General features: G+C 36.6%; 1 protein-coding gene across 3 annotated transcripts in view; it reads left to right on the top strand.

Moving 5' to 3' along the window:
* LOC123546814 (nuclear hormone receptor HR96-like) overlaps nucleotides 1-12,814 on the top strand; it is a 137,400-nt gene that overhangs the window by 34,640 nt on the left and 89,946 nt on the right. Inside the window, exon 1 of one of the 3 annotated variants that reach the window (XM_045333388.2) lies at nucleotides 2,661-3,247. The exons of the other annotated variants lie outside the window; for them this stretch is intronic. Within the exon in view, the coding sequence (XP_045189323.1) occupies nucleotides 3,184-3,247 (64 nt within the window). The 5' untranslated portion in view covers nucleotides 2,661-3,183. Of the gene's footprint in view, nucleotides 1-2,660; nucleotides 3,248-12,814 lie in introns of those variants that run through there. 3 annotated transcript variants of the gene reach the window in all.

The raw sequence follows: 12,814 nt of genomic DNA, 5'->3' as shown, positions 1-12,814 counted from the left end.
AAATACAATTAGTGTTGCACACAGCTTGCATTGCAAACAAACAATTTATGACACATGAGCGCCGGTTAATTGGCTTCGGGTCGTAAGCAGGACCATTGAGTAAATAACTGCCCATGTTGTTGTTCGCACCTAAGGCGGCAGTACTGTGAAAAACTTTAGTTTTTGAACTAGGGATATTTTTGGCTCATCTAAACCGTGAGCTGTTAGTAAAGGCATAAGCTCTTTTTTCGCACATCTTCACCTCAGAAACTGGTGGTCAGAATTACACTAGTGGCATTGTGTTGCAGTCATCTACCAAGTTTGTTCAAATCATACCTCTAGGATCAGAATTGGCACCACGCATGTTTTACATGAACTTCTACAGGAACTTCTACAGGAAAAACTTATAATATTTATAAATATTTTCTTGTGTAAAATTGTAATGCCCTTAGTTTATGGAATTCGCATTTAGTTTTACTTTTTAGCTCTTCAGAGCATGAAGTGCTCAAGATGAGCTGTTGTGCTCAATTACTGTCCGGCGTCCATTGTCCGCCAACATTTGCCTTGTCATCACTCTAGAGGCCACATTTGTGACCCAATCTTTATGAAACTTGGTCAGAATCTTTTTCTTGATGATCTCTAGGTCAGGTTTGAAACTGGGTCATTTGGGGTCAAAAACTAGGTAAGTGGGGCAGATCAAAGGAAGATCTTGTTAACACTCTAGAGTCCAGAGTTTAAGTTTGAAACCCATGAGAATTGGTCAGAATTTTTGTCTTGATGACCTCTAGGTCAAGTTCTAATCTGGGTCATGTGAGGTCAAAAAATAGATCACCCGGTCAAATCAAAGGAAAAATTTGTTAACAATCTAGAGGACACAGTTGTGACCCAATCTTTATGAAACTTAGTCAGAATGTTTGTACAGATGATCTCTAGGTCAAATTTGAAACTGGGTCATATGGGGTCAAAAACTAGGTCAGTAGTCTAGATTAAAGGAAAAGCTTGTTAACACTCAAGAGTCCATGGTTTAAGTTTGAAACTCATGAGAATTGGTCAGCATGTTTGTCTTGATGACCTCTAGGTCAAGTTCGAATCTGGGTCATTTGGAGTAAAAAATTTGGTCACCCGGTCAGATCAAAGGAAAATCTTGTTAACACTCTAGAGGCCACAGTTGTGACTCAATCATTATGAAACTTGGTCAGAATGTTTGTCATAATGGTCTCTAGGTCATTTCTGAAACTGGGTCATGTGGGGTTAAAACTAGTTCAGTAGGCCAGATCAACTCTGGTGAGCGATATAGGGCCATCATGGCCCTCTTGTTTCATTTCATGCCTCTGGGAAATTATCTTCAGAATTTGTTCAGATCATGCCCTTTGAGTCAAAATTGGCACTATCCTGGATGTCATTTGTTTTATCTAGACCAGTAAGTAAGCAAGTGAGCAAGCAAGCAACTTTATTGCTAGAGGCTACACATTGGGTTTCCCCAACTTCCATGTGGGCTTTAGCATATATACAGTACATACACAAACATTAAACAAACACAATCAAGCATGGAATATCATTAATACAAAATCTACAATACAATAGAAACAAGAGCTTGTCGAACACAAAATGCCCCCCCTTGATGCATTACGTAATGGCACAAGGAACAAAAATGATTTGCTCACTGTAAACAAAAGTTCTACTGTTCTGGTTCAATGTGACATTGACCTTTGACCTATTGACCTCAAAATCAGTTAGGGTCATCTGCTGGTCATGATCAACCTCCCTATTAAATTTAGTGATCCTAGGCCCAAGCGTTCTCAAGGTATCGTCCGGAAAGTGTTTAACTGTTTTGGGTCATTGTGACCTTGACCTTTAGCCTACTGACCTCACAATCTATAGGGGTCATCTACAGGTCATGACCAACCTCCCTATCAAGTTTCATGATCCTGGGCCCAAGTGTTCTCAAGTTATTGTCTGGAAACGGTTTAAATGTTCCGGGTCACTGTGTAACCTTGACCTTTGACCTACTGACCTTAAAATCAATAGGGGTCATCTGCTGGTCATGATGAACCTCTCTATCATCTTTCATGACCCTTGGCCCAAGCGTTCTCAAGTTATCGTCCAGAAACCGTTTAACTGTTCCTGGCCAATGTGACCTTGAACTTTGACCTAATGACCTCAAAATCAATAGGGGTCATCTGCTGGTCATGATCAATCTCCGTATCAATTTTCCTATCCTAGGTGCAAGCATTCTTGAGTTATCGCCCGGAAACCGTTTTACTGTTCTTGGTCACTGTGACCTTGACCTTTGACCTACTGACCTCAAAATCAATAGTGGTCATCTGCTGGTCATGACCAACCTCCCTATCAACTTTCACGGTCCTAGGCCCAAGCAATCTTGAGTTATCATCCGGAAACCGTTTAACTGTTCCGGGTCAATGTGACCATGATCTTTGACATACTGACCTCAGAATCAATAGGGGTCATCTGCTGGTCAAAGCAGTTGAGTGAATACAGCTCTTGGGTTTTTAACACAGGTCTGTATGAACTATGTATTCTGCGCTTGTGCACAGTGGAGCTGAAATGGAAAAGCCTTACTTTAAAGATTAAGTAAGTTTAAGATTAGATGAGCATCTAAGTCATTTGTGCAACCCTTGTTTTATTATTTACATTTAACTGATATATAAGAAAACAGTCACTTTGTAACTTACCAGTTTGAAAGAAGCAGAATCTGTATTTTCATGAAATAAGTGTATATTTTTTAAGTTACATTATAAAAATCTTTTATGAAGTACCAGTAAAGTAAGTGATGAGGTTCATTTAATAGGTATGTTACAGCTGTTAGAAGTGTTGTGGTCATGTCAGTAACTGAAGCTTGTATTGATTTTTATTGGTCCATACAGTGAGAAGTAATATATATATATGTGGAAAAAATACCACTACCAGTCATAGGGACAGGATTTGTGTCAAAAGAACTTTCACTTATATATAAACATAAAGCAGTTTTTGTAATTCTAAGGACTCTTTCGGACGGATTGTAATTGTTTCTCTTGAAAAATTATCCTGTTATGTGTTTTGTATAGAAAAAGGAATCTGACCAATTTAAAAGACATTCAAAATTATGTGTATTTTATTGAAATATCTTTATAAGTGAATCAGTTAAGAATTTACGCTTAATCTTGGTATCATAAAAGATGACAGTTAACTGTTATAAATTTATGCATGATGTTTGTAAATAATAACGGATACGGATTATCAACAATGGCCTTTAAAAGTTATTATAAAGGTATGTACAATTTATGTTAATTAAAACTTGCTAAACTAAATGTCCCTGTATGAATGCTCCCCTCCTCCGAACCCCCATTTTTACCCCCCACCCCCTCCTGCAAATAAATGCCCTTACTTTCTTTCGTTTTAAAGTTACCCCTGCGAAATGAATAGTTACTTTTCATGAATTATTTGTGAATAATTCATGAACAGATGTTCTTGAAAATGCCCTGAAGTGCAAATGAGACAATTCTAGAAAAGTTCATGAAAAAAGAAGTTCATGAACTGGCTGTATAACATTCATTCATTTTTGACTTACAACTGTTCATGAACTTATCATGAATTATTGCGGAGAAAGTCAACATTCATTCATTTTTTGGATAGTTCATGAACTTCTGCTCTCATGCGAAATATTCAAGAACAGTTCAAGAAAAGTTCATTCACTGTTCAAGAACTAGTTCAAGAATTGTACCTGAAGTGTTTTTGAAATGTTAAATTGGACAAATTTTACAAACTTTAAGAACAATGTGTTTTTGAAGATTTCTTAAAAACAGTTCTTGAACAGTTCAAGAACGCAAGTTCTAGAGCTGTTCTTGAACACTTCAAGAACCTGAGTACTTGAACTGTTCTTGAACAGAAGTTCTTCAACTGTTCATAAAAGTGCCTGAAATTGTCCAATTTAACATTTCTTAAACAGTACTTGAATACTTTAAGAGCACTTTAAGAACTGTTTTTAAGAACTTTTCAAGAACAGTTACTAGAGTTTTAGCATGTTACCGGAAACAAAGAATTTTTTTTTAGGCCTCAGGCATATAGTGATTGAATTGTCAGTCTGTCTGTGTAGGTTGGTCAGTCAAACTTTTTTTATCTTCTTCACTTCCCTACTTTTTTTTTCCAGTTGAAATGAAACTTTGTATACATGATATCAAAATGAAGTGGAGATGTGCATATTTTTGGGACTTTCTTGTTATTTTGTATAAAGAAATGAGTCCCTGTAATGAGAGCAGGTTTTCATTTTAGCCTAGATAGTAGGACACAGATTGACCGGCATTAATGTGGGATTTTAGTCCTATTGAACTGGTTTATGGTAAATCCTTAATTTTATTGATGAAGTAGCTGCATTAAACTCTAGTGCAAACAAAGTGCTATATTTCTTAAGCTTGCGGTATTTGTACCTGTATGAACTTATAATCTATGATAGAAATAAGGTTTAAAAATCGTATATAATTTGTTAATTTTTAATCTTGACTCTATCTTGACTCTATTTTAATGACAAAATACAGCTGTATTTGAAAAAAGTTACAAGTTGCTTTTAGTTTACCTGTGCACAATTTAGTGCTCAAACTACCTTGATTCCCCATAAAGTATCATTTTATTTGTAGGATATTCAGTCAGTTAAAAAGATTGGGTATTTGCTTAATTTTTCGTTAGAATGATTTGAAAATATTGGTCTTGCAGCCAATTTTCACAAAGGGTTTTCGTGGGAAAATTGCACTTTTAATGATATGTTTATGTAGATTTTATTGAAACTTTTCATAACTGTAGATTTAACTTGCCATGTGAAATGTCTGTGTGCTTAATTTTACCAGTTCACTAAATATCAAATTAGTCCTTACCTATGTTAATTTATTTTAATTTAATTTTAGCTCACCAGAATCAAAGGTTTAGGGTGAGCTATTGATATAGGTCGATGGTCCAGCATCCCTTCATTAACAACAATTTACATAAATATCTTCTCCTCTAAAACTGCTAGTCAGAATTCTATCAAACTTGTTCTATAGCATTCTAACAAGGTCTTTGTTCAAATGGTTCTGCTTGATCCAAGTGTATGCTGTGTATCACGACGCGTATCGTAACATAGGCCTGTTTCACGACTCAGAAATGATACAGTGAAAAGTAGAAACATTGAATGAAAACTTTCATACAAGCAATGTTAAAGATAGTAACTAAACAAATGTATCATTATGATTCATATATAACAGTTAAAATTTCTTTAACTTTAAAGCAAAATTTCAAGTACTTTCAGAGTGTAGGAACATTGATTGATTGATTGGGGTTTTACGGCACACCAACACGGTATAGGTTATATGGCGCCAAACAGGACTACAGGAACATTGAATTTTTTTTCATTTTGTCACATGAATGCTTATACTTATGGTACTCAATTTGTATTGTGATATGTACAGTATCGTTGCATCTGTATCCCGATGTGTATTGTATCGTGAGACTAGCATATTGTTACACTCCTACCCAAGAGCTAAAAACAGAACCTTTAAAAAAACTTCTCATAAAGTCATCAAACTTGGTCTTTAGCATTTTTATAAGGTCCTTTCCCAAGTTTGTTCAAGCAAGGACACTCCTTTTAGGGGCTGTTAGAGCTTAAAATAGAAATAAATGTACCTTTAAATGACTTCTTATCACGAACAATTTTTTTTTATACTGTCATTAATTTAGTCGATTGTGAAGCAAGTTCTACAGCTTATATTTATCACTCTCGACACCTCATTCATGATGGAATCCATCACCACAAGGGTATGATGGAACTTTATCAGTCTTTGTCTGTAGCATCACCTTTAAGTCTTCTGCCAGATTTGTTCAAACTGAAACAATTTGCCACATTTAGGTGCTGTTAGAGCTAAAAATAGAAATGCATTTGAACAACTTTTTCTAATGAACCACTTGATGGATCTTTTTTAAACGTGGTTTGTAGCAATATTATAAGGCCCTCTCTAAACTTAACAACTTATCCTCATGAGAGGCTTGATGGAACTTCATCAAACTTGGTCTGTAGCATCATTATACGGCCATAGTCCAATTCATTCAAATGGACACGTTTAGCCCTTTTATGGGCATCTATACCTAAGATACTAGAAGTACATTTATATGGCTTTTTCTGATGAATTGCTTGATGATTCTTAAGACTTGACTTGTAGAATCATTATAAAGTACGTCCTCTCCAAACTTTATTCAGATGGGAACACTTGGCCCCTTGTAGGGGCCACTAGTTTATGCTTAATACAGTTTTTTTTTATTCAGTGTGTCATACATATATTCAAGGTCAAACAGGCAGAGTCATTTGAGTGGCTTCGGGCCATGATTGCCTTCTTGTTCATCAAAACAAAACTACAAATAATTCCAAGGCCTTCCAAGTCTTAAAAGCACTAACAAACAGCCAGAATTGACCCATCTTAAACAGCATGCTGTATTTTGACTCCTCAGCATTGTGGACAACATTTAGAAAATCTTTCTATGGTCAAGTTTATCATGACGAGTCCATACCCGGGTCACTTTTGAAGGTCAGAGCTTCGGTGTAGATGTACGGACAGACTTGAAACTTGTCAGGATTAAAATTTTCCCCAGATGATTGATCGTTTGACATGTGAGGTAGAAATGTTCAAAGTTTATTGTAAACACTTTGAATTTGGTTTTTAAATACAAATTTCAAATCTCTTTCAATAAATGTTCTGCATAAACAGTTGAATTCCTTTTTATTTCGCAGAAATGGCGATCAGGATTGATCATATAATAAGTTCTAAGGCATTTACATGTGTGCATGCACTAGAAAATCTTAGTGGTAAGTTGAAATGAAAAATTACAACTCGAAAAACTAACACCACTACCACACCCTATAACGTGATAGCGCGACACCACCAGATAACATGACACCAGATCGGATAACGCGACACTCTGCGGAGTTTGTTGTCGATTAGAAGTAAGTATTTTCAATTTTTTCTTTACACAATGTGAATCAATGAAAAGCAGACTCTTACCAGGTTTCGAGGATAGAAAGAGGCATCTAAAGGAATGTTTTCTGAATTAAAAAGACCACCAAATAATCATACAGATGGCTAATCCACGGCCAGATTTTCATTGTTTTGGATATTGAACCGAGGATTTTTTCTCATTTCTGAAGCAACAAGCTTGGCATTACCCTCAATAGAAAGCCAAACATTCTCTCTCTTTGTCTGCCAAATATCCCGGCGAAATCTCCATTACTTTCGAAAATACGAGGTGTTAAAGTCGGATGGGTAGACCAAAAATGTTCTGTCTGACACCACATAATTCCCAGGGAAGGTTCTTACTGACACCAACTTTTGAAGATTAGATGTTCTGTCTGACACCAGCATTTGATCATACTTTTTTTTGCCTTTATTTCGCTCGGTTTGCAGTATTTTATCGAATTTACGCATGTTTTCGGGTATAACGGGTCGTTAAATTCATTTTTCTAATAAGGGTTTAGGTTATAGTGTAGAAATTCACCGTAATTCGGTCGAAAATGTGCCTTCGTGGTGTTGTTGAAAGTAGTATACATAAAAAATACTTACTTTTTTATTTTTGGCACTTTTGCGTGTAAAATGGGGGCTTATTTCATTCGCAGAATGTATTTTCAGTAAAATAAGACGCGTTTCAGGTTAAATATCGCGTGTATATGGCAAATGATGAGAGAAAACGAAAGTAGGGTCGTTTACTGCGCGACGCCGTCAACAACGCGATTCGAGAAAGGGTCAGTGGTTTCAATTTATACTGGTATAAAACCTTTTAATTTCAACCATTTTCAGGATTCAGTTCAGTTTCTCGATATCTGATACAGTATGATGGGTGATTTGGCACTAAATGATCTATTGTAACTTTGAATACATGAAAGCTTTCATCACAGTAATAACACCTGTACTTCCGTCTGTTGTCCATTACTCTTCCATTAACCTGAAGTATTAATTGCTATTAATGTGTGGAATATATAGATATATACAGAAATTATACGAAAACGGTTGAATTAGCCGCTGTATCTATCGACCGCTATATAATTAGCACCCGCAACTTTACAATACTTCCGACGGGCCTGCAGATGATTTGTAATATTGAAAATTGGCAGTAACTTAACATTTTAACTAAGGTGTCTATATGAATATTGCCAGCTTCAATTCAAGCAAGTTGTTTTAATGTATCAAGGGCATATATGCAATACGATAGTACATTTATTTTCGATTTTTTGAAAGCGTACCAAAGAGTAAGTTCTGGAGGAGAGAATGTCTTTAAATTTTCTGTACACGACCTTTGGACTATAAGCTTTTTTTTAATAATGGGTCTCCATTACTGTAAATAGCAACCTATCTGCCAGCCAGTCTTTTCAATTCAAATGTCTGGATTCCACCAACAGCACAATGAATCAAAATGACGCCTGAGACCCCCTCAAAATATATGTTCTACTTCTATATGAGCCGCGCCATGAGAAAACAAACATTATAAGTGGCTTTGCGACCAGCATGGATCCAGACCAGCATGTGCATCCGCGCAGTCTTGTCAGGATCCATGTTGTTCGCTTTCAAAGCCTATTGCAATTAGAGAAACTGTTAGCGAACAGCATGGATCCTGACAAGACTGCGCGGATGCGCAGGCTGGTCTGGATCCATGCTGGTCGCAAAGCCACTATGTTGGTTTTCTCATGGTGCTCATATATCATATATATCTAGATACTAAAACATTGACAGAATATGAATAGGTCAACAATATATGAATAGGTCTTTCAGAGCTTGTTGAATATTGACTCTGACAATCCTATCAAAATATGACTCCTCCTACCCCACTCCGAGGTGCACAAGCGTTAAATTATTCGGGATTTTACTTTCTCTACACATTTATTGTCATGACACCTAAAATCGTGCTGAATATCGTCTTGAACTGTAAAGGTTTTATACCAGGGTTCTAGTGTAAATTCGCCATAGTTTAGATCCATGTACTACACTTTCTAGAACTTCAACCCATAGAAACCCATATATATATAGTAAACTACAAATAATCAGCCGTCAAACTATGAAAAGAAAAGGTGGTGTAGACAGATTTGTGGTGGAACGCCGCCAGATTGAAGCCACTGACCCTTTCTCGAATCGCGTTGTTGACAGCGTCGTGCAGTAAACGACCCATCCTTCGTTTTCTCTCATCATTTGCCATATACACGCGATATTTAACCTGAAACGCGTCTTATTTTACTGAAAATACATTCTGCGAATGAAATAAGCCCCCATTTTACACGCAAAAGTGCCAAAAATAAAAAAGTAAGTATTTTTTTATGTATACTACTTTCAACAACACCACGAAGGCACATTTTCGACCGAATTACGGTGAATTTCTACACTATAACCTAAACCCTTATTAGAAAAATGAATTTAACGACCCGTTATACTCGAAAACATGCGTAAATTCGATAAAATACTGCAAACCGAGCGAAATAAAGGCAAAAAAAAGTATGATCAAATGCTGGTGTCAGACAGAACATCTAATCTTCAAAAGTTGGTGTCAGTAAGAACCTTCCCTGGGAATTATGTGGTGTCAGACAGAACATTTTTGGTCTACCCATCCGACTTTAACACCTCGTATTTTCGAAAGTAATGGAGATTTCGCCGGGATATTTGGCAGACAAAGAGAGAGAATGTTTGGCTTTCTATTGAGGGTAATGCCAAGCTTGTTGCTTCAGAAATGAGAAAAAATCCTCGGTTCAATATCCAAAACAATGAAAATCTGGCCGTGGATTAGCCATCTGTATGATTATTTGGTGGTCTTTTTAATTCAGAAAACATTCCTTTAGATGCCTCTTTCTATCCTCGAAACCTGGTAAGAGTCTGCTTTTCATTGATTCACACTGTGTAAAGAAAAAATTGAAAATACCTACTTCTAATCGACAACAAACTCCGCAGAGTGTCGCGTTATCCGATCTGGTGTCATGTTATCTGGTGGTGTCGCGCTATCACGTTATAGGGTGTGACTACTCAGCATTATTGATTTTGTAATTTTGTGGTAGACAGTACTAGACACATCACATGGGGTGGGGGATAGGGTATGTAACAACAACAGTATAAAGACTAGGCCAGGCTCTGTTCAGAATATGAAAATTATCACAAATTATGAAGAAAGCACCTACATCTTTTTTTTCGCTTTAAATGTGCCAGATGTCCAAAGAATGTACAATTTCCTTGCAGAGAAAACATCTTAATTATTCTTGCTATTGACAAAATCTTGGTCAAGCTTGTAATGACATATTCAGTCCAACATGATGATTTCTTTGACAAAAGTGTTTCCATAGCAACAAGTTGTCTTGAAAGTGTGTTTCCTGATTGACAATATGCTTGATACTGAGAGAAGTCTATAAAGGCAAAACAAGAACTCATAAGAAAAGTTTGGAATTCTTTGACTTGTTATATTATCAGGCCAGTATTATGCTTCCTGAAGGGTATCAGCATGTGTTTCTCAGGGAGTGTAAAGCTGTCACTCTGTTACATGTGCGACATCTGTCAGTCCATCCATAGCAACTTGTTTGGATAGCAACTCCAGAATTACTAAACAGATTTAAATGAAACTTGAAATATAAATAGGTACTAATGACAGGACACAAATTATTCCTTTTTAAACTCATCAGAATTTTGTTCAAAGTAAGTTATTACTTAGTAAAGGTGATGGTTAGGCATCTATCATCTTTTATCACCAGTTTTACTTAAACCTTTTCTGAAACTACTGGCCAAACTTGATCTGTTATAGCAGCTTCCTGGTGTTAGCAGAGAGATTTAAATCTGTCTTACGAAGGACTTAGTATCTCCTATGTAGGACATACTATTTCCTAATACTGTCTCCTATGTAGGACTGAATATCTCCTCTAGGAGTATAATATTATGTCTTACGTAGGAGGTAGTATGTCCTACATAGGAGATACTAAGTGGATACTAATAGTCCCATATAGGAGATACTAAGTCCTCCTAAAAGTATTTTTTTATTTCCCTACATCTTTAAAAGTCTTGTCAGAAAATGCTGGCCCGATTTCAAAATGATTTCACACAAATGTTCCTTTGGTGACCATCTACCAATATTTCTAAAAATTATTCAGATTTGTCAAAAAACATGATTGCAAGGGGGTGTGGTCACTTTTCCCTGTATGTATATAGTGAAAACTTTAAAAATGTTAATGTCCAATTTCGAAGTAATTTTCTAGGGTGACCCTCTATCAGGATTACTCAAATTATTATGTCCCCCCCCCACTCCCCCCACTGGGAGAGACATATTGTTTTTGCCCATGTCCGTACATAGGTACATAGGTAGGTACATCACACATCATTTCCGATCAATAACTGGAGAGCCATTTGACCTAGAACCTTCAGACTTCATAGGATGGTAGGGCTGCTGGAGTATTGTTTTTGGGGTCACTCTATCAAAGGTCAAGGTCACAGGGGCCTGAACATTGAAAACCAATTCCGATTAATAACTTGAGAACCACTTGACCCAGAATGTTGAAACTTCATAGGATGATTGGCCATACAGAGTAGATGACCTTAATGATTTTGGGGTCACTCTATTGAAGGTCAAGGTCACAGGGGCCTGAACATAGAAAACCGTTTCCGATCTATAACTTGAGAACCACTTGACCCAGAATGTTGAAACTTCATAGGATGATTGAACATGCAGAATAGATGACACCTATTGATTTTGGGGTCACTCTATTAAAGGTCAAGGTCAAAGGGGCCTGTTCATGTAAAATCATTCCCGGACAGTAACTTGAGAACCACTTGTCCCAGAATGTTTAAACTTCATTTATATATATAGGATGATTGGACATACAGAGTAGATGACCTCTATTGATTTTATGGTCAGTCTATAAAGGTCAAGGTTATAGTGGACAGAAAATGGAAATCCATTTCTGGTCAATAACTTGAGAACCATTTAACCTAGAATCTTCAAACTTCATAGGGTGAAAAGACTTACAGAGTAGATGCATGGCCCCTATTGTTTTTGACGTCACTCCATCAGAGGTCAAGGTCATAGGGGGCTGAACATAGAAAACTCTTTCCAGTCAATAACTTGAGAACCACTTGACCCAGAATGTTGAAAAATAATAGGATGATTGGACATGCAGAGTAGATGACCCCTATTGATTTTGGGGTCACTTGATCAAAGGTCAAGGTCACCGGAGCCAGAACAATAACTTGAGAACCACTAGGCCCAGAATATTGAAACTTAGTGGGATGACTTGACATGCCAATTAGATGAACCATCAGTGTCTCTTTGACTTTCGCTCCTGTCCCTTATTGACTTCTTGCCTATACCAAGAAGCATTGGGGGAGACATGAGCTTTTTTAGAAAGAAGCATTTCTAGTTCTGATTAGATAAAAAGTATGGCTGCCCCACTTTGGGGAAATTAAAAATATCTTTCTGGTTAGAACTAAAGATAGTCCTGATCTGAAAATAGTTTCACACAGGTTATACCAGATTTATATCATTTCTGTGGCCGTAACGTAATAAAAGTATTAGGGACTGATGGCCCTTTCACACTGCTGTAGAGTCAACATTTATTACACAAAATCCATTTTGAAAGTATTTCTGAAATGTCTAGATCTAGGTCAAATACAGAAATATCTTACATCTGCAGCAAATAATGACACTTTCAGACACTTTAAACATCAAAAGGACCTTTTGAACAATTTGACGAAATTCTAAAAATCTCCATATACCCTTGCTTCGTTACGGACTCCTGTGGGATTTGTGTTTATTCCGAATTCACATATTTTTTTCGTAGATAAAAAGCTGACATGTCATGCTAAAACCT

This window comes from Mercenaria mercenaria, chromosome 9, assembly GCF_021730395.1.
Source record: "Mercenaria mercenaria strain notata chromosome 9, MADL_Memer_1, whole genome shotgun sequence".
NCBI classification, from domain to species: domain Eukaryota; kingdom Metazoa; phylum Mollusca; class Bivalvia; order Venerida; family Veneridae; genus Mercenaria; species Mercenaria mercenaria.
The sequence above is the reverse complement of the archived record's forward strand: the minus strand, read 5'-3'. Positions and strand labels throughout refer to the sequence as shown.